This window comes from Mandrillus leucophaeus, unplaced genomic scaffold (genome assembly GCF_000951045.1).
Source record: "Mandrillus leucophaeus isolate KB7577 unplaced genomic scaffold, Mleu.le_1.0 Scaffold493, whole genome shotgun sequence".
NCBI classification, from domain to species: Eukaryota; Metazoa; Chordata; class Mammalia; order Primates; family Cercopithecidae; genus Mandrillus; species Mandrillus leucophaeus.
In genome coordinates, this window is record NW_012105287.1 from 904,692 (window position 1) to 927,465 (window position 22,774).

The 22,774-nt window shown below is 49.0% G+C and overlaps 1 protein-coding gene across 1 annotated transcript in view; it reads right to left on the reverse strand.

Moving 5' to 3' along the window:
- Positions 1-807: 807 nt before the first annotated feature.
- Positions 808-22,774, reverse strand: part of DLGAP3 (discs, large (Drosophila) homolog-associated protein 3) — a 60,784-nt gene continuing 38,817 nt past the window's right edge. Inside the window, exons 8-13 of the mRNA XM_011995611.1 lie at positions 22,352-22,665; positions 21,870-21,955; positions 5,050-5,534; positions 4,001-4,092; positions 2,442-2,585; positions 808-1,673 (exon numbers count right to left, since the gene is read on the reverse strand). Coding sequence (XP_011851001.1) covers positions 1,455-1,673; positions 2,442-2,585; positions 4,001-4,092; positions 5,050-5,534; positions 21,870-21,955; positions 22,352-22,665 — 1,340 coding nt within the window. The 3' untranslated portion in view covers positions 808-1,454. The remainder of the gene's footprint in view (positions 1,674-2,441; positions 2,586-4,000; positions 4,093-5,049; positions 5,535-21,869; positions 21,956-22,351; positions 22,666-22,774) is intronic.

Here is a 22,774-nt window from a genome sequence, read left to right on the forward strand (position 1 = left end):
CTGGGTGGAGAATGCCATCAGCCCTCTCTGGTCTAAGAAGCCTGCAAAGCTAAAAGCTCACGATTTGACATTAGACCTGGGTCCACATTTAGCCCTGTGACCTCAGACAGGTCGTGTAACCTGCCCTGAGCTTTGGCTTTCTCTTCTGTTTCAAGGACCAGCCACATTCATGTAAAGCACTCACCCCTTGCCTGACCCACACTGGCCACTCAATAAAGCCATCGATACTAGGTTCTGTTTGCCATTTAGCTTCCCAGGAGAGCTCTGTTCTTTGTACTTCCTCTTCCCCCACCCCAGCCTCCACCAAGGTGGCCACCCATAGGAGGCATCAGAAAATGTGGCAGGACTGAAGTTTTTCTGCTGCTGATCAGGAATGACAGGAGCAGAAGGAACACTGCGTCCCTAGGGGAAGGGAAACCAGTTATTTGTCAATACCTAACAATCACCACACTCCCGGTTTATCAAGCACATGCTGTGTGCTCAGCGAGCTCCGGACTTCCCTCTCTGGGGGAACCCTGGGGACTGGGAGGCAGAATGGGATACAGCGAAACCGGAAGAGAGGAGAAATGGACACCCTCCCCCTCTTCACCCCACCTGGGCCCCTCCAGGAGGGTCCAGGTCCTTACTGTGGGCATCAGGGGGCCGAATCTCCTTTCCACCAGCTGGCCCATCCCTGGGAGGAGCTCAGGCAACACCCCTGCTGTCTCCAAACCAAGAGAGTGGGCTCCCGGCCCCTTCTCCCTTCACCCCCGTCCTCCCACACACGGGACGGAGGTGGCCTCTTCTGGAGAGAGCAGCTGGCTCGAGTGCAGTTCTGCCGTTTTATTTTTCCTGGGATACTCAAGGGGATGTGGGAACAGCCACAGGTGTGGTGAGGGGAAGCCCCCATCTCCCCTACCCAGCCGCTGGGAAAGGGGAGAGGCCCAGGCGCCCTGGTCCTGGGTTGGTCCAGCCACTGTGGTCCCTGGGCCCAGTGGGCAGAGGGCTGAAGATGGAGCCCCTGGGAGGGTGGGGCGGGCTCCTAGGCGGGGTTCGGGATTCTTCATAAAAAGCCACGAAGCTTGATCCCCACGAAGCCCAGCCCCGCGGGGTGGGGGGAGGGGACGCAGAGCCCAGATGGGGGGCCCGGCCCGGCCTGGCCCGTGGGGGGAAAAGAATGGCAGAGATGGTGCCCATTGGAAGGAGGTGGGGACAAAGCGTCGGACCAGGTGGGCGAGGGATCCAGGTGAGGGGCGCAGGGCGGAGAGGCACGGCCCCCTGCCCAGCCCGGGCGCCTTCGCGTGGGGTCAGGAAGGTAAAAAACCCACGAGAGTGTGACGGGCCCGGGGGCTGGGGCGTGCGGTGCCGGTGGGGCGGGCGCACGGGGCGGCCCGCGTTCACAGTGACCTCGACGCTGGGTGTACAGTACGGGTGGAGAACCGCGGGCCCAGGCCGGGCTGGGCGGGCCGGACCGGTCACAGCCTGGTCTGGGCCTCGGGGATGTAGATCTCGATGCTGTCGGCGCTCTCGGTGGCCGAGCTGTGGCGGAAGGAAGCGGCGCGCTTGGCCGCCAGGAGCCGCTTGCGCGCTTCCTGCCGCTGCCGGTCCACGGAGTCCAGGGAGCGCTCCTTCACCGGCACGCCCCGGCCCCGCAGGGGCTTCTTTGGTATCGGCGGAGGGACCTTCTTCTCCTCCTGCGGGGCAGAGGACAGCGCTGAGCTGGGGCGCCGAACTATCCTAACACCCCGGTGCCCGCCCCCGCACCCCCGCGTCCGGAGCGCTGACGACCGCGCGGCTCCGAACGCCATGGCGCTCAGAATCCGCCACGGATCCCGCGACCTGAAGCCCCACCTGCGCCTGTTCCGACAAGGTCAAATCCCCACATTTTCTACCAAATCGCGGCGCGTTCGAGCGCCCCCTGGTGGCGCCGTTCTCAACAGCTCACATCAGAACCGGGTTTTCACTCGGGGTCCCGACCCGGAGGAGGGAATTCCCGACCCAGGCTCCGCAATGAGGGTGCACATACCAGGCCTCTGGCCCTCATCGCAGACAAGGTCCAGCGACCTGGCAGCTGAGGGGACTCTCAAGGCTCTGCCCTGGATGCCTAGGCCCGAACTGAAGACAGTCTGTCCTTCTGTAAGGTCTACTTTTGCCTTTTGCTCCCTCCAGCTGCAGCGGCCCTGCCCCTGCAGCCTCCCTGCCCCCCGCCGCCCCCACCCCGCGCTGAGGAAGCCTTGGGGTTCTGGCAGCTCAAGCACTGATGAGCACTGGGGCCAAGCAGACGGCAGTGGCCACGAGCATGGTCACTCTGGAAGGGGATGGTCACCTATCACCTGTCCAAGGCTGCCCTTGCTGCCTATGGGTCCCTTCCCCTGCCCCCTTGTTCGTCCCACCCTTCACCTCTCTGGGGAGGGGAATTTCCCAGAGTCTGGCCTCTTTGCCTGAAGGGACCCCAGCCCCACCTTAGGCTCCAGGAGTTTCCAGCTGTTGGCCTTGAGTTGCTGTAGCTCCAGGAACTTGAGGGTCACATCCTCGATGGAGAGCTGTAGGAGGTCCCAGAAACCCGCCAGGTCCTGGAAGGTGGGCACAGGGAACGCAGTGGGATCCTGCAGCACAGGAAGACAGAGGGAAAGTGATTGGTCAGGGAGGTCTGAGCCCCAGGCAGGACTATCTGGGGAACCTGTTCCCGATAATTCTTCATGGGTTCTTTTCTATTTTCCCTAAGTGTTGGCCAGTCTGAGAAACAAAGGGAAAGCATACAAAAGAGGGAAATTTTAAAGCTGGGTGTCCGGGGGAGACATCAGATGTCGGCAGCTTCCGTGATGCCCCCAAGCCACAAAACCAGCAAGCTTTTATTAGTGATTTTCAAAAGGGGAGGCAGTGTACGAATAGGGTGTGGGTCACAGACATCACATGCTTCACAAGGTAATAAAATATCACAAGGCAAATGGAGGCAGGGCAAGATCACAGGATCAAGGCGAAATTAAAATTGCTAATAAAGTTTTGGGCACGCATTGTCATTGATAGTATCTTATCAGGAGACAGGGTTTGAGAGTAGACAACCCATCTGACCAAAATTTATTAGGTGGGAATTTCCTCGTCCTAATAGGCCTGGGAGTGCTACAGGAGACCGGGGCTTATTTCATCCCTTATCTACAACTGTAAAAGACAGACACTCCCAAAGCAGCTATTTCAGAGACCTCCCCTTGGGAATGCATTCTCCTTCTCAGGGATGTTCCTTGCTGAGAAAAAGAATTCAGCAATATTTCTCCTATTTGCTTTTGAAAGAAGAGAAATACGGCTCTGTTCTGCCCGGCCCACAGGCAGCCAGACTTTAAGGTTATCTCCCTTGTTCGCTGAAAATCGCTGTTATCCTGTTCTTAAGGTGCCCAGATTTCATATTGTTCAAATACACATGCTCTACAAACAATTTGTGCAGTTAATGCAATCATCACAGGGTCCTGAGGCAACATACATCCTCAGCTTACAAAGATGATGGGATTAAGAGATTAAAGACAGGCATAGGAAATCACAAGAATATTGATTGGGGAAGTGATAAGTGTCCATGAAATCTTCAGAATTTATGTTCAGAGACTGCAGTAAAGACAGGTGTAAGAAATTATAAAAGTATTAATTTGAGGAGCTAATAAATGTCCATGAAATCTTCACAATTTATGTTCTTCTGCCATGGCGTCAGCCAGTCCCTCCATTCGGGGTCCCTGACTTCCCGCAACAAGGACAAGAGAAAGTCCTATCCACCCTAACTGCCAGGAACCTCAGCCTGGGAGAGTGGGTGGGGGCTGGGAGACAGGGGGACAAGAAAGAGCCCAGCCCTCCCTTCTTATGCACAAACACCTGGTCCTACCTCCAGGCACAAGATTGACAGCTACTCCTGCAGGCATGCAGGCCTGGTCTCACCTCTGGTACACACACACACTGGGTCACCTGCCTGTCTCACCTCCAGCACACACACACTCTGGGTCACATATATCTGGTAGGATCTACTACTATGGGCACTCACCATGCTTTGCTGACACAGCCGGAAGAACTGCTGAACCTTCTGGGACAGGAGAAGTTGTGTGCTGCCCACAGCACTGCGGATCTTCTCCAGGACTAGAAAGCAGAAGGAAATTCAGGGAGGGAAATGATGCATCTCCTTCCCCAGACTCCAGGAACTCTGCCCTGAACGCTGATCCCTTGGTTGCTTGGCACTGTCTATCCATCAATCTCCTCCAGCCCCAGCCCCATCCTATCCTCAAGTTCATAACAAGTTCTTGCTCCACTACACCAAGACTGTATCCTCAGACCCTGATGTTTCCTCCTTCATACAGCCTACATTTCTTGAGTGCTCATTCTTCTTTATCCTTTCTCCCTCCCATATCAGAAAACAGACAGAAACCAGCCCCAGCCTAGCCTATGGCCTTGGCCAGGGCATTAGCTCAGTGACCACCCATTGGCTAAGCTTTGTTCATCACTCACCAGTGCATGCAAGACTCCTTGGCTCTTTAAGAATGACCAAGTAATTTAATGTACGTAACACATCTTCATAGTCACTGTCGCCTCAACTCAGAGATTCTGAAGTAAGACTGTCTCTCACAGTGGATCTGACTTACAGGAAGCGCCAGGCTTTCCCTCAGGCCAGGGCCATGTCTCCCTGGCTGAATCTCCCTCATCTATGCCTCAGACAGGATCTGACATTGTGAACTGCCTCCCTCTCTGTAATCTCGGTCCCACCACCTGGATCCCCACACCAGTCCAGATCTTAGTCCCCATAAACTTGGTGATTTGGACTAGTAGCCATCCATAGAAGGTCCAGCCCTTTGGCCTGCATTGTCTGCAGTCCCAGCCCCTGGCCTCTAAAGCTGCACCGTGTGCACCCTGCTCCCTTCCAAGAGCTCCCAGCATGCCTTGCTACCAATGTTGACCTGCCACGCTCCAATGCAGACCAGTGAAGCACAAACTGAAGGGGCCTCCTGTTACACTGCAGCCCCAGCCACCCCCATCAGGGTCTCCTGAGCACACACTAGGCCATGGTCCCCAGAGTCCCCTCATTCTGATGCCGTGACTCACTCTCCTCAGGTAGCTCATAGTCCTCCGCCTCACGCTCCATCTGCTGGCACCAGTGCTCCAGCTTCTCCACCTCTGCCCGCAGCATCTTGATGAACCACTCGCCGTCCCGTGGGCAGGGGGACGCGCGGCCTGAGTCGGGGAGGCTACGTGAACCGCGCTCTATCCAGGAGTCACGGCGGCCGGCCCCGGGGCCGGGGGTGGGGGCGGGGGCAGGGCCGGGCGACCCATCGGTGGCCGGCGGCTCGTACGGCAGTGGGTAGCCCTCGCGGTAGGCCCACTGGCCCTGCGTGTGGACCGTGCGGAAGACTGAGTAAGTGGGGGCCCGGGGCCCAGGCTGGGGCTCAGAGGCGTGCCTCTGGAAGGAACGTCCAAACTGCAGGGCCTTGTCTTCTGTGGCAACCGTGGCCAGGCCTGCCAGGCCCTCCAGCTCCAGGTCTGCCTGCACACCGGCTGTCACACTGTTGGAGCGCTTGAACCTTGCTCGCCTGGGGAGAGGGGTGGCTGTCATCCCCCATTGCCCAGGCTCATCCCAGCTCTCACCCCCACCCCAAGCCAAAAAAAAGGAAGGGAATGAGGAAGGGAACCTACAAAGTGATGGACATTAACCTATGCACTTTAAATATATTGGTCCTGGCCGGGCGCGGTGGCTCACGCCTGTAATCCCAGCACTTTGCGAGGCCGAGGTGGGCGGATCCTGAGGTCAGGAGATCGAGACCATCCTGGCTAACACGGTGAAACCCCGCCTCTACTAAAAATACAAAAAATTAGCCAGGATTGTCCTGGCCGGGCGCGGTGGCTCACGCCTGTAATCCCAGCACTTTGCGAGGCCGAGGTGGGCGGATCACGAGGTCAGGAGATCGAGACCATCCTGGCTAACACGGTGAAACCCCGCCTCTACTAAAAATACAAAAAATTAGCCAGGCGTGGTAGCGGGCACCTGTAGTCCCAGCTACTCGGGAGGCTGAGGCAGGAGAATGGTGTGAACCTGGGAGGCAGAGCTTGCAGTGAGCCGAGATCCACCACTGCACTCCAGCCTGGGTGAGAGAGTGAGACTCCCGTCTCAAAAAGAAAAAAAAAAATATATATATATATATATATGTCCTTGCAACAGTTATGTACATAATATACCTACCTATTGCACTGCCTCTAGACAAGGGTGATATCCAAACTATTTAGCAACCAGTTCAGTCCATGGACAGAGCAGATGCTGGCATATGCCAGGCAGAGCAGGCACAGACCAAAATGCTGCAGCAGTGCCCTGGAGAGGCTAGATTGTGGGGTGGGTCAGAGGAGCCAGGGTGGTGGCTCTTTACTAGTGAAGGCAGAAGTATTTCAATTTTTTTTTTTTTTTTTTTTTTTTTTTTAGATGGAATTTTGCTCTTGTTGCCCAGGCTGGAGTGCAATGGCATGATCTCGGCTCACCATAACCTCTGCCTCCCGGGTTCAAGCGATTCTCCTGCTTCAGCCTCCTGAGTAACTGGGATTACAGGCATGCGCCTTTTGTCTCTTTTTGGAAGAGACAGGGTTTCTCCATGTTGATCAGGCCAGTCTCAAACTCCCAACCTCAGGTTATCCGCCCACCTCAGCCTTCCAAAGTGCTGGGATTACAGGCGTGAGCCACCACGCCTGGCCGAAGTATTTCAATATTTTAACAAATGCTATGTCTATGCTAGTTTACACCAGCTGCACTAGAGTGTCCTCAGCCCTACCTAGAGATGAGTAAACCAAGTCAACCCAGCTTCAAAGTAGCAGAGCCAGGATTTGGACTCAGGGCTGCTGGGCTCCACAGCCCAAGCACTTCGCACTGCACCAGCTACTAGAACATCACAGGAAGAAATGCCTTGGAGCAGCTGCGGGTGGAGTGGGCCTGCAGCTGGGAGGACTTCTCTAGGGACCCCGATGGCTCAGCCCAGAGCCTGGCCAGACACAGTAAGTCAGTGCCAGTGGAGCTGAATTAAGTTATTTGCAGGAATGACATAGGGCTTGGAAATTTCTTGTCTTTGAGTTAATAATATGCAAATCTTATGCAAACCAGAAAGTCAACTGACCTTGTTCATTTTTTCCCTGAATTCAGAGTTCTTTTCTATAAAGAAGTCAGCGGTCCCTTAAGATGCATGAGGTTGGGACCAGGCAATACTTTAAGAAGTGGGAGCCAGGAGATGTGGGAAGTGGGGGATAAACAGAAGATCAAGGTTTGGAAATTCAAGGACCACAAAAGAAAAGCCTGTGTGTCCTGAGCTACCTCCACCCCTACATGGTCAGAAGGGATTGTGGGGCCAGCTCTAGGGGTCCCTCCACCTCCCCAAGAGACTCTCCCAACCCCCGCAACTTCAGCCTTCCTCTTGCTGCCCAGGCCTTCTCTCCCTGCCTGCCTGCCTGCCTACTTCTCTCCAGCTGGCAGGCTGCCTGCTGGGAGCCTGTTGCCATAGAAACCAGGCCCAGAAGGATGCTGCAGGACCCAGGAAGGAGAGATGCACTCATGTGCAGTCTCCAACGAGCCCTATGTCCCAACCCCCACCCAGAGAGGGAGAAGGAGAGAGAACATATCCTCATTGCCTCCCACACAGTCTTCCCCTCAGTGTCTGCCCTGTCCTGCCCTGGTCAAGGCTTGTACCACCATCTGCCCTGATGATTAAACTGGCCTCCTTTCAGATACCTCTGCCTCCATGAGTACCCTGCAGAGGAAGAGCATGGGACCAGGAGTTAGCTCTGAGTTCTAATGCTGGCTTTGTCACTGTGTGCCTTTGTCACTCATCCTCCATCTAGGTCGTCCAATGTGTATGTGTATGTACTTAAAAAATATATATATATTAGATATAAATATACACACATATATACATCTAAAAATACACACATATATACAATTATAGAAATAGATAAGTAATTGCCAAGGTAGCTCCTCTCTCTAAAATTATATTTTGCATATTTTAAGATCTGGGGCCCTCCCCAGTCCACCCAAGACTGGAATAGTCTTCCTAAAGCTGAGCTCTGCCAAGTCATTCCCCTGCTCAAAACACTTCCACGGTCCCCTACTACCAACAAGACAAAGTTCAGACTTCCTGTACCAGCATTATCTGAGGCCCTGATGCCCTGGACACAGTCCTCCTCTTCAACCTCATCTCCCCCACATTCTCCTTGTTCCCCAAGTTGACTCCAAGTCTTTGCACACGCTATTTCCCTGCCTGAAATGTCCATTCCCTGCTTAAGTTCTGTTTCACCTGTTTCACCCCCCTCTGCCCCCAAGACCACTCCTGATTACCACACCTCCCTCAGCAGCCCTCCTGGCTTCACAGGCAGCCCTGCCGTTCGGGCAGATTGTTCTTTCTGGTGAGAGTCTTGCGTGTCTAACTGCAGTTAGGATGCACCTTGACTTGCTTTGAATGTTCGTGTGCCTTTGTGCTCCAGTTAGCTTGTGGCTCCTTCAGAGCTACAGCTGTTGCAAACCACAATGGTAATGGAGGGGTTTGCTCCAATAAATACGTGCCTGATGATCTGGCACGCCTGCGTGCTTTCCTGTCACCCCTGCTAAACACAGCTCTGTCCTTCGGCACTGCCGTGTTCGCTGCCTTCCACCTGTCCTCTGAGATGTCCTGAGAGAATCCCATTCCATCGCGATGGAAACAGTATGGAAACAGCCATACTGCCCGGAACAGAAGCACCAAGTGCCCCAGGCTGCATGCTTCTCAAGTCACTGCCTCAGTGAGCTCTCTCACATGTCTGCCTCAAAGGAGACCAAGGAAGCCGACGAGCCGATGGGATGACCGGAAGCACAGTCCTCACCAACGCTCCCGGCCAGCAGCCAGAGATGGGTACAGCACAAGCAGGAGGTGCTCATCCCTATGCAAGTGGCATTTAAAACCAGCAGTGTGGGACAAGCTCACCCAAGAAAAGAACAACGGATCCAAGATCCAAACCCCGGGGAAACATGGACATTTCAGGGGTGGGTGGAGATGGTGCAGCTCATAGAGGAGTCTAAGCTGGAAAGGAAGAGGGAGAAAACCAGCAGAAAGTGACATAAAAGCAGAGAGGGGACAGAAAGGTCTCATGAAGGAATGGGCAGCTAATATGGAAAACGCAGCCGGTTAAGAATGAAAGGTGCCCACGGATTTGGCAATCTGGAAGCCACGGGTGATCCAAGCAAGAGTGGGTTTGGTGGAATGTGGGGGCAGATGCAGACTGCAGCAGGTTGTCAGGAGGTGGAGAAAACTAGTCAAGGCAACCCTCAAAGAGCCTGGCTGAGAAGGGAGGAAGGCAGAAGAGAATGTACTGTTAAAGAGGGATATTTTGTTTTGGGTGCTTCTTGCTTGCTGTATCCCAAGAGGAAAGAACCTGTAGGCAGAATAACAGCCACCAAAGGAATCCACCTCCTAATCCCCAGAACCTGTGAATATGTCACCTTCCACAGCAAAAAAGGAATTTGCAGATGTGATTAAGTTAAGGATACTAAGAAGAAGAGACTCTCCTGGATTATCCTGGTGTAATCACATTTTGTAAATGAAAGAGGGAGGCAGAAGAGTCAGAGAAGAAGATGGAACGACAGAATCAAGGTTGGAATAATGCAACCTGGGGACTCAGCCCACCACTGCTGGCTCTGAAGACAGAAGCAGGCTACAAGCGAAGGAGTGTGGTCAGCCTCTACAAACTGGAAAAAGTGACCAAATGGATTCTTCCCAGAGCCTTCCAGAGTCCAGTTTGAAACCCCATTGAGACTCTGACCCCAGATAATAAATATGTATTGTTTTCTATCACTGAATTTGTGATCATTTTTTTCAGCAGGAATACGAAATTAACACAACCTGTAAAGAGAAATGGAATGAAGAGAGAGAAGAGAGAAGGAACCAGATATGAGGGGGATAAAAAAGAATAACATCTTCTGAGCACTTAGTATGTGCCAGGAGAAGCACTTTCCATGAATAAACACGCTCAGTCCTCACAAACAGTCCCACTCTATGGGTGTTAGTATCAGCCCTACTAGTAGATCAGAAAACCAAGGCTTAAGGGGGTTGACTCCTAAAATGAAGGCAGGGCTGGTGGAAGAGACAAGGGAAGAGATCTAAGTAAGCTGGGGTTTGGCTTGGAAGTGGACAGAAGTCCCACCAGTTGACCCCAGTCATCACAATGAAGTGGGTGATGGGGGGTGGTTATCTGCTGGAGATGTCTGGGGAGTAGGGAAAGGAATGAAAATGAGCAGCTTTAGTGGGGGCATTAGAACAGAGCAGTTAGGCCTGTGTGCTCTGGAGCCTTGCCCGGGTCCAAAACCCAGCTCTGTGGCTTGTGCCTCATTTCCCCATCTGTAAATGAGAATGATAATAGTAACAGTTCATAAGATTGTTGTGAGATAATATCCATAAAGAACTCAGAACAGCACCCTGCCTGCCCATTGTGTTAGCTATTCTAGAGAAGTAGAATGGTTTGCAGCTCTCACTGAAAAGAAAGGGAGCTGGACAAACACAATCATCGGAATGTAGCACTGAGAACCCGGCTAGGGCATTGTAGTTATTAATTATTATGATTGCTGTTGATCATTTCCATCTGTTCTCCCACAGCGCTTTGAACAAAACTCTTTTATACTCCATATCACATTGTATCATGGCTGGTTATTTGCATAAGTGTCTCCTCACTAAATAGGGCAGTTCATCACACAGAAACGTTGGCTGGTTGGTTGGTTGGTTGGTTGGAAGGAAGGAAGGATGGTAGAGACCACTAACTGTCTTCTAAGATCCACTCTCCACTTCCCCCTTAGTAACAGAACCCCACCATTTTATGTTGGACGCATGGCTACTTTGAATAAAGATTCTTTCCCATTCTCCCTACCAACTAGATGTACCCATGTGAGTAAGTTCTAGCCCATGAGACAAAAGTAGAAGTGGCATGTGCAATTTCCAGAAAGTGTCCTTAAAAGGAGGAGGTATGCCCTTCCTTGTCTCTTCCTCCTTCCCAGTCACCAGAATGCAGACATGATGGCTGGACCTCGAGCAGCCATTTTGAAACATGAGACCAAAGGGAAGTGCTAAGTGAGGTGGGGGATGAAGAATAAGATAGAAGGCTCCGGGTCCTGACACTGTGGGGCACCTACCAGACCTCAACTAAGTCTCCCTGGATTTCCTCTAAGTAAGAAAGAAATAAACTTCTATCATATTTAAATCACTGTTGTTTGGGGGTTTTCTAGAACTCACAGTCAAACACACTCCTAACTATAACAGATGAATTTTTAGAATAGTGAAGTTCAGGGCTTATGTCGCTATTTAGTTTTGGATTTGGCAGTATTTGCTGTGGTGTCCACCAACAGCTGTCAGCACAGGATAGAAACTGGCTTCAGCTGTGAATTGTCATTAATGCGTAACAATGCGTTCAAAGTATTTTCTCCCAAGCCTTTAAATGCGGCTGCAGAAGCCTCCTCCCTTTGAGTTCTCCAAGGTGACAATGATTACATTCCTGATGATTCTGCAAGTTGTTATCATGGTTACTTCAGGGAGAGTTTCCACTGTGATTCTACTTCAGGGAGAGTTTCTACTGTGATTCTCTGGGGGATAACATAAAAGCCTCTGGGTAGAAGCTGGATTATCCCAAGAGACACAGTATCCAAGGAAAGCTCAGTATCCAGAAGTTGTCGAGAGGTTTTGCCAGGAGTATTTGGCAGCAGGCTGGAGGGGTGGGAGGGGGAGTGGGTAGGGAGGGGGAAGGACGGTGTCATTTCAACTAGGCATAGCCTTCAAACCAGCTGCTATAGAAGCTCCTGTGTGAAGGCATCTAAGAGCCTAAACATATAATCAAGCAGGGCTCACTGAACCCACCATTCCAGCCCGGGGGCTGTGACAGGGATGCCAAGTGGAGGCTAGGGTGGGAGATTCAGGAGGAGTCATGAGGGTCAGTCAGGAACTGTCCTAAAGTTGCAGGCTCAGGAATGGAGGCAGCATCTGTGCCCAGGGCTTTGGGTAGTCAGTTTGTTGCTTTTGCAGGACTGTTCTTGGAATATAACTTCATGGGGATGGAAGCTTCCTTCCCAGGCTTAAGGGGCCATTCTTTCAGCATATACCCTTCCCAAGGTCCCAAAGCTAGAAATGACCATAATGTCAAGGAAAGGGTAGGCAGGTCTTCCTCCACAGAGTTCTCCAGGTGGCCCTTAGTGGGCACAAGCAGGTATGTGTAGGGATGTCAGATAAAATATAGGACTCCCAGTTGAATTTGAATTTCAGATAAATAACAGATTTTTTTAGTATAAGTATGTCCCAAATATTGCATGTGACATACTAAAATGTATTCATTGTTTATCTGATCATCAAACTTAACTGGGCATCCTGGTGGTTTTTGTTTCTTTATTTTGGCGGGTTTTGCTGTTGATGTTGTTGGTTTTGTTTTTGCTAAATTTACAGTTTAAGATAAGGTCTTTCTGGGGGGAATCTAGAGGTGGAAGATACAGGCAGATCCCCATGGTTAGAGAGAGTTGGAGGCAAAAATCCCATTTTCAATGACTTCAAAAGGCCATTTGCTAATATTCAGCAAGGCATTTGATGCATCCTTTTATTATAGCCCAGAGTGTGCTGGGTCTAGGGAAACAGGTGCCGTAAGGACACGTTGAGACACGGCTGGTAACTGATTAAGTATGTTCTCTCTCACCACAAGGCCTTAGCATATGCTATTCCTTCTGCCTGGAAACTTATCTTCCATTTTTCAATCAGTTAATTTTTGTTCATCCTTCAGATCTCCATCCAAACGTCACTTCCCAAGGAAGCCATGCCTGACACCTCTGGCAGACTCAAAGCCCCATAGTCTACACTGTCAAGGCTCACATGCCTCTCCTTTGCGGCACCTGGCACAGTGGCTATGTCATTAATGAGATTCTTAGATTAACTTAGTGGTAAGCTTTGCATGGGCAGGAGCTGTCTCTGGTTCTGCTCACCTTTGCATCCTCAGTGCCCAGCACAGTGTTTGGCAAATAATGCAGATCCAATAAATATCTACGGACAGATGAATCCTGGCAGGGGTGTGTGCAGTGGAGATAGAACTGAAGGGGTGCCAGTCCCCTCCTCGTATATTCTACGCCAAGTGATCACTGATGCTGGGCAACTGGAAGGACTCACAGACAATTCCCAGACAGAAGGGACAATAAGTCCAAAATCCTCACCCAAGAGGTGAGCAGGGAACATCCTGAAAGGCAGAAGAGAAGAGATGTTTCCTGCCCAGCGATTTTTAAAAGCAACGCACAGAGAAAGAAACAGATACTGGGATGAGCGAAACAGCAGTAAGGACAAGAGAGTCAAAGAAAATGGGGCTGGGCTGTGTGCGGTAGGCTAGGCCTGAATGCTGGCCAGGCGAGGCTGCTGGAATTCATGGCTCACTTTTATGCACCAGTTGGGGCATGGTGTGTGAGGAGTCAGACTTAAAGTGCCAGGGACATAAGGGACAGAAAGGACTGTGCAGGTGTATGACTAAGGACGCCTGCAGCAGACAGGCCAGGGAGCCTGGCCAAAGAGATGGGCCAGATTTCCCCTCTCCCCACCTGTCACTCCCTCTGAATTCCCAGTGTGATCACCTGTCCCAGGCAATTTGGTTCTTTAGATGCTTATTCAACACCATGTCCTCTCCTCAGTCCGCCACATCAAGACCTCACCAACCACTTACACGACAGTAAGGAAGGCCACGTTCTCTGCCTGTCCCTGCCCTTCCCTGACTTTCACTCCAAAACACTGCTCAAATTGGCCCACTTCTCTCTGTATCCACCGCTATCAGCCTTACCCAGACCACCGACCAATAGAGTAGACTGAACTAACTTAGGAAGCTCCCACTCACACCCTAAACACATAGAGATGCTGGGTTTTAAGAAATCAAAAAGGTGTTTTTGCTATAATGCTGGGCTTGAAAATAGGAATGAGAATTTTCAGGGTACCAGAAACAGGAAGGAAATTCAAAACCCGTATAGTCAGAGAGGGTCTAAGCCAAGTGAACCACAGGGAGATCAGGCCAGACATATGCTAGAGGCTGGATGAAAATGCTGAAGGAGGATGAGAGGAGAGACCCCAAAGCTGTGCAGCAAGGGGAGCTGGAAAGAGACCCTGTGAACAAAGCCAGCAGCCAAGAAGGTCTGTTTCATTTGCAAACTTGGACTGGAAACACTCATGCCAGGGATGCAGGAATGTGGCCTGGAAGGAGAATGCTGGGAAATCAGAACATGAAGGCTTCCTTGTGTGGGGGTGTGGGGTTCAAATGAGTATTACCCCCGTGAAACACAAGAAACGTCAAACCTCAAGGGAAGATATTAACTTTAAAATTTCAAGCAATGCAGCCGGGCGCGGTGGCTCAAGCCTGTAATCCCAGCACTTTGGGAGGCCGAGACGGGTGGATCACGAGGTCAGGAGATCGAGACCATCCTGGCTAACCCGGTGAAACCCTGTCTCTACTAAAAAAAATACAAAAAACTAGCCGGGCGAGGTGACGGGCACCTGTAGTCCCAGCTATTCCGGAGGCTGAGGCAGGAGAATGGCGTGAACCCGGGAGGCGGAGCTTGCAGTGAGCTGAGATCTGGCCACCGCACTCCAGCCTGGGAGACACAGCGAGACTCCGTCTCAAAAAAAAAAAAAAAAAAATTTCAAGCAATGCTTCAGCATGAAGGAAACTGAACCAGGAGGAAGAAGAGGGCAGTAACAAACAATAGTGAACACACAAATTATGGAAACACACTTGTAAATCTAAACTGTTAAAGCATAAAAGATACAACAGCAGCTGACTTCGCAGACTTTTAAAGAGGTATAGTCAAACTGCTAGATAAACATAACATGGAAGATGGGAAGAGAAAATTAAGAAGGAAAGTAAAGTGTTCCAAAAGTCTTGTTTTGTGCCTAAGAGGGACAGAAGTACTGACTAATGTTAGACTTTATTAGGAAAATATGAAATTAAGTATATCTGTTAAATTTTTAAGGGAAATCACTACTAAAATGTAAACTTCCAAACCAGTGGAGAGAAGAAGAGAAATAAAGTAAACTCTATTTACTGTTGATCAGTTCAACGTAAGATAAAAAGTAGGAGAGGGAGACAGCAAAGAAAAAGCATGTCAACTAGAAAATTTTTAAAGAGATGATAGAAATAAACTCAAATCAGTAAAGAAAAATATATACATGGATTAAATATGTCTAAACTCTAGTTACATATCGCTTATAAGCAACACATATAGGCCAGGCGTGGTGGCTCACTTCTGTAATCCCAACACTTTGGGAGGCTGAGCCAAGTGGATCACCTAAGGTCAGGAGTTCGAGACCAGCCTGACCAGCATGGCGAAACCCCGTCTCTACTAAAAACACAAAAAATTATCCAGGTTTGGTGGCACATGCCTGTAATCCCAGCTACCCAGGTGGCTGAGGCAGGAGAATTGCTAGAACCCGGGAGGCGAGGTTGCAGTGAGCTGAGATCATGCCAATGCACTCTAGCCTGGGCGACAAAGCAAGACTCATCTCAAAAAAATAAAAATTAAAAAAAAAAAAGCAACACATCTAAAACATAAGGATATAGGAAGGTCGAAAATAAAAGGATGGAAAAAGATGTATTGGAAAATTAACCAAAAGCAAGCAGTCATAGCAATAAAAATCAGGCAAAAAAGACTTCAAGGCAAAAGCCATTAGTAAGGATGAAAAGCAGCCTATTTAATGATAAAAGAGCCAAGCCACCAAGAAGATACAACAGTCACAAGCTTGAATGCTTATAAACAGCACACTCTCAAACTGAAGTAAAAATTAACAAAGTTACCAGGGAAAATGACATATCCACAATCGTGGTGAGACATTTTTAACACACCTCTCAGAACTGGTAGATCAAATGTACAAAAAAAGAGATAAACATTTGAAAAATATAATTTATAAATTTAACCATATACGACAGTGGTCCCCAACCTTTTTGGCACCACGGACTAGTTTCGTAGAAGATAATTTTTCCAGAAGTTGCAGGGGGGCGTGGTAGAGGATGGTTTTGGGATGATTCAAGCACATTACATTTATCGGGCATTTTATTTCTATTATTATTACATTGTAATATATAATAAAATAATTATTCAACTCATCATAATGTAGAATCAATAGGAGCTCTGAGCTTGTTTTCCTGCAACTAGACGGTCCCATCTGGGGGTAATGGGAGACAGATTATCAAACATTAGATGCTCATAAGGAGCACACAACCTAGATCCCTCACATACACAGTTCACAATAGGGTTCAGGCTCCAATGAGAATCGAATGCTACCGCAGATCTGACAGGAGGCAGAGCTGAGGCAGTAATGCTCACTCGCCTGCTGTGCACCTCCTGTTGTGCCTGGTTCCTAACAGGCCATGGACAAGTACCAGTCCTCCGCCCGGGGTCTGGGGACCCCTGATATATGATATACAAATATATAATGAATGAAGTCTCAACAAATTCTAAGGAATAAATATAACAGATACATAATGTGACCACAATGGAGCATATTTAGAAATCTGTAATGAAAAGGCAGTCCCCTGTCAAAAAAATTCATTTGAAAACTTAAAAAAAAAAATTATTCCAAAAGTTCAGAGGTTAAAAAGGAAATTATGAGAAAAGTGATGAAAGATGAAAGTTACATCTTCAGAAATGTACAATAAAAATGCCGCTTCTCAAAACTTATGAGATACAGCCATGAAAGTATATAGATATAAGGGAAGTTACAGTCCTAACAGCACATGTTAAAACATAACAAATATTGAAAGTTAGGGATGAATTCAAGAGGCAGAAAAAAAGACAAACACAGCAGATGAAAGAAAATAATCAAAAGTAGTAGAAGAAAGGAAATATTAAAGATTGCTCACCAAAACCAAACACTAGCTTTTCTAAAAGACGAATAAAATATAAATTTCAACATACTTTTTTTTCTTTCCCCCCCTTTTCTTTCTTTGACACAGGGTCTCACTGTCTCAAAGACAGGCTGAAGTACAGGGGTGTGATCAGAGATCACAGCAGCCTCAAACCCATGGGCTCAAGTTATCCACCTGCCTCAGCCTCCCCGGGAGCTGGAACTACAGATGCACACCACCAAGCCCAGCTAATTTTTGCATTTTTTTGTAGAGATCTGGTCTCACTATGTTGCCCAGGCTCATCTTGAACTCCTGACCTCAAGCAATCCTCCCGCCTCAGCCTCCCAAAGTACTGGGATTATAGGTGTGAGTTACTGTGCCCAGCCTAAAAATATATTTAAATGATAAAATATACAAACCTCAGGCAAGGCTGATTCAAGAAAGAGAAGTAAGACATAAATACATGGTATTAGAAATAAAAAGGGAGCCAAGCACAGTGGCTCAGGCCTGTAATCCCAGGACTTTGGGAGGCTGAGGCAGGCGGATCACTTGAGGTCAGGAGTTTGAGACCAGCCTGGTCAACATAGTGAAAACCCATCTCTACTAAAAGTACAAAAATTAGCCAGGCATAGTGGCAGATGCCTGTAATCCCAGCTACTTGGGAGGTGGAGGTTGCAGTGAGCCAAGCTCGCACCACTGCACTGCAGCCTGGGCAACAGAGTGAGACTCTGTCTCAAAAAAAAAAAAAAAAAAAAGAAGAAGAAATGCAAAGGTAGATATCAATATAGAGATGCAATAAATATTGATAACACATTTTAATACTATGAGAAAGAATATTTGTGCCAAAAACTTTGAAAACCGTCAATTTTTATAAAATGTTTCTTTTTTTAGAAAAATATAAATCACCAAAATGATTCAAGAAAAAAAATAAAACCAGAACAGGTCAATAATCACTAAAGAAACTGAAGCTGTAGTTTTAAAAGTCTCTCCTACCCGCAAAAGCCATCAGACCTAGATAATTTTATAGGCAACCTTTACCAAACCTTAAGGAATAGATAATTCTTGTCTTACAGAAATTGTTCCAAAGAACAAAAACACAGAGAAACCTACCAAATTCATTTTAGGAGCCTATCTGAGCTCTAATACCTGAATTGAATAACAATAAAAAATGGTAGGCTTATAATTATTATGATTTATCACTTATGATATATTCATAAATATAAATGATTTAAAATTTTAAAGTAGCAACTGTTCAAAAATCTAATAATGTATACAAAAATAATATAGCAAAACTGTAACAAAAACCCCTAGAGTTCCACATACCTATTCTTTGTCTTTAGGCATGAGAACCCTGATTGTTAGCTATGTAGTTTACACCCTCCACATTGCTTCCCAGCTAAAAGACTATACCCCACAGCCTCCCTTGCAGCTAGGTGCCACCATGTGATGAGATTTTAGCCAATGTAATGAAAGTGGTTGTGTGTAACTTTCAGGAAGTCTTTTTAAAAAGGAAGGACTGCATCCCTCTTCCTCTTTCCTCCTTCTCACTGGTCAGAATGCAGACATGCCTGGAGGAGCTTGAACCTGAGGTCCCTGGACATGAAGTGATGTACAAAATAGAAGGAGTCTGGAGTCCTGACATTGCACTCCCTACATCTAAGCTGGTTTTTTTTTTTTTTTTTTAATGAGAGAAAAATACACTTGCTTAAGACACTACTGAGGTCCTGTGACTCACAGCCAAATTTAATCCAAACTGACAATGGGATCAAGCAGGGTTTATCCCAGGAATGAAAGAATGGAAAATCCATTCATATAATTCACCGTGTTACACATTGAAGAAAAATCATGATCATCTAAATAGATTCTAAGAAGCATTCAATAAAATTCCACTCATGTTCTCTATTTTAAAAAATAAAAATAAGATGCGTAGCCAACTAGGAATAGAAAGGAATTTCCTTAACCTGACAAATGGTATCCATCAAAATATGTAGCAAACATCATCTTGAAAAGCATAGCCACTAAAGTCAATACTACTCAACAGTGAACAGAAGTCCTATTCAATGCAGTATTACAAGAAAAATAAATGAAAAATACAGATTTAAAAGAAATATCTTCATTCGCAGAAAAATAACTGACTATATATATATATAGGAAGCCCATCATGATTTTCAAATAACCTATGAGACTAGTAAGAGAGACCTAATTCAGCAGCAACGTTACTGAATACAAAATCAACATACAAAACATACAAAACCTAACAGTAGAGGCCAGGTGCGGTGGCTCACGCCTGTATTCCCAGCACTTTGGGAGGCTGAGGTGGGTGGATCACCTGAGGTCAGAAGTTTGAGACCAGCTTGGCTAACATGGCGACACCCCGTTTCTACTAAAAATACAAAAAATTAGCCAGGTGTGGTGGCAGGTGCCTGTAATCCCAGCTACTCAAGAGGCTGAGGCAGGAGAATGGCGTGAACCCGGGAGGCAGAGCTTGCAGTGAGCTGAGATTGCGCCGCTGTACTCCAGCCTGGAGGACAAGAGCGAAACTCTCGCTCAAAAAAAAAAAAAAAAAGAAAAACCTAACAGTGCTCCCACACACTAGCAGTGCCTAGTTGTAAAATACAATAGAAGAAAAACATCCCAATCACAATAGCCACCATACTGCAAAACACAATCACCTGTCTTCTGGATCATGAAAAATTCTCCTAACTAGCCTTCTCGTTTCTACTATTACTTTCTTCTAATTCATTCTCCACTCAGCAGCTTGTGATCTTTCATGAACATAAGTTAGATCATGTTACACTCCTTTTTTAACCTTTTCATGGCTACTCATTACTCATAATTAGATTCCAAGTCCTTATCATGTCCATGCTCTGCATAACCTGCCCCCTGCCTGTTCTCCAATTAACTCCCTCCCCACTCCCCTGCCCCACTCCACACCAGCCACATCGACGTTCTTTCAGTTCCCGATGCATGTTAAACTCTTTCCTGCCCCAACACCTCCACATATGCTAGTCCCTCTCCCCAGAATGCTTTTCCCTCCAGTCATCACCTGAGAGTTCTTAGTCAATCCTCGAGTCTCAGCTTAAATGTCACCTGCTTAATCTAAATAAGGTCCTTTCTCTCTTATCTCCTCTTTTTCTTTCATATTCCCACATAATGTGCAATAATATTCCACTACCTATTATATCATAATATGTAGTCATATTTTTAGTCAAGGATTATTCATTGCCTTGATTTCCCCCTAGGCCATAACTTCTGTGAGGGCAGGAGTCATGTCTTTGATGTTTCCTGAAGCATTTAACACAGTGCATAGGAGCTATCATACAACACGTGCTTAGTAAGTATCTGATGAATGAATGAATCAACGAATGAATGACAAGAGTTTGCTGATTTAGCAAGAGTCTCAGCTAGAAGGCCTGCAGCACTCTTCCCAAGATTCAAGGGTTATTAGGAGGAATGGGGGGACCTCCCACCCCCTTGGACCTAACTAGACAGGGAACCAAAAAGCCTCTAAAGGGAGTGAGTGGGCTTGGTGGTCCATGGGATAGCACTAGAGTTGGGGGTGGGCAGGATTCAGACCATAGAGTTGCATCCGTCCATGACTCCTATCCCATCTCCCTGTAATTCAAGTCACAGATTTGCAAATTGGGTTTGCCACAAAATGGTATTTTTCTGAAATCTTTGTGGCACAGTAAAAGTTTGGAGGACAGCAGCTTTAGAAGTCATGCAGGCAACCAGGACAGCATTCTGCCACCCTCGATGAAGGCATTTATAGCCCCAGGAGCATACAGAACTTCAGGGAGCCAAAGCAGAAGTTGAGAAAAATGGTGAATCCCATAGGAACACCAGAAAGACTTGATCAGACACAAACACAAGACATCCCAAGGACATCCCAGAAATAGCTGGGGAAATCTGGGCGAACGACGGCAACTAGGAATAGAGCTATGAGGAACCACTGCTAGTGGGACACTAGTTTTTTGTGTTTTGGGTTTTTTTTGAGACAGTCTCGCTCAGTCACCCAGGCTGGAGTGCAGTGGTGCAATCTCAGCTTGCTGCAACCTCAGGCTTTTGGGTTCAACCAATCCTCGTGTTGCAGCTTCTCAAGCAGCTGAGACTACAGGAGTGTGCCACCACGCTCAGCTAATTTTTGTATTTTTAGTCGAGATGGGGTTTTGCCATGTTGGCCAGGCTGGTCTTGAGCTCCTGGCCTCAAATGACCCACCCACCCTAGCCTCCCAAAGTGCTGGGATTACAGGCGTGAGCCACCACACCCGGCCTGGGAGACTAGTTTTATTCCTCTAGTCGTATGCCTGGGAAGCTCAGAATACCATGAAACCATGATGGCCAGCCCCTGGCAAGTTCCCAGACACTCTTTCTCCCCATAGGCACTCAACAACAGAGAGGCCTCTTTCTGGTATCCTCTCCAGAGCTGGCAATGCTAATTCGTCCGTGAAAATTAAGGAGTCAATGTTTCTGAGGCCACCTAATGCCAGAATAGTGGCTGCTGGTAATTGTACTGTCTCGGGTACACCACAGACTCAGGCATGTAATAGGTACCCCCGACTGGTTAAATGCTTGTGCGAGCCAAGTGAGGAGGAGTGTTGTATCTGCCAGGGGCCCCTGAGAGGCAATCTTCCTGTTTGTTTCTTTTTGAGCTCACATACTTGTACACCACAGGATGTAATAAGGGATTGGCAGATCCTGTCATCCCCTGGAAAGGACAATTGCTGGAGTCCTGCTCGGCACCTATATGTAACCTCTCCCATCCTCTTCTTCCCTGCAACTGCTGTGTATCTCCCGTCTGACTCTGAGCACCTGGGGTGGGCATGGGCACAAGAACTCTAGGTTTGATGACTCCCCTGGTGACATCTCTGTGGACAGCCTCTGTGGCTGCTCTGACCACCCTCTATAAAAAGGCTTGGTCTCACCTCCAGGAAAAGAGGATGTGCAGGGAGACTGGGCTAGTGGGGACACTATGTAGCCCTCTCTCTCTTCCTCTCCCCCAACAAAGCCTGGGCAGTCCCACCGTGACCTACCTCTTGTCCTCTTCCACCTGCACGCCAATGGAGTGGAACTCCCTCCGGCTCCTGTTCTCGGTGTCTGAATCTGAGATCGTCTCCACCTGGTGGCAGGGTGGAGGAGTCAGTGGCTGTGGCGAGCCAAGGTGAAAACCCTTCCCGGGGAGAATGGCTAGCAATGGCTGCGCCCCAAGCCAGCTGGCAGGTCCTGCAAAGACCATCTGCCTGAACAAGATGAGAGACCCAGGCGGTCGGTCACAGGCCTCAAAGTGGCAACCACTGGGCACGGCCCTCCATCCCTCCATTAGCCAGGACGAGGGACGAGGGAGTGGGCGGAGGCTGGCTGGAGCAGCCCCGTCGATGTCCAGGCACGGGGCTCACTTGCAGCTCAGGGGAAGCCAGGAAGAAGGTCGATATATCCAGAAGGCCGCTTCCGGCCCCTCACCCCAGCCCCAACCCGCCAGGGTCCAAGCCCTTGTGGGCGCCTCCCCGTTCCATACCTGCACCCCAATGGACGGCCGCCACTTCCGCTGCCGCGCCAGGCTCCTTAGCTCCTCCCTGCCAGGGATGGTCTTGATGATGAGTGTGGGGGGCTTGGGGCTGGCCCGGGGCGGCACCGGCGCCAACTCCAAGGTGCGCGCACCCATGGCGGGGCCGTCCAGCCCGTCGGCGGAGCTGCAGCGCCGGGCGGGGCCCTCGGCTGCCGTGAAGCTCTCGTGCGCGGAGTCCGTGCTGCTCTGGGCGGTGATGGAGATGCGGGGCGGGGCCTGGCTTCCCGGCGGGATGGGGGGCGGGGCCTTTCTGAAGTTGAAGGCTGTGGCCGGCGGGCGCAGAAGCGCAGTGCGTGAGGCTCGCGGCCCTGCCTGGGTCCTGGGCCCGCGCCCGACTCCCACCCCAAGAGGCCCTACGGGACCCTGCAGCGG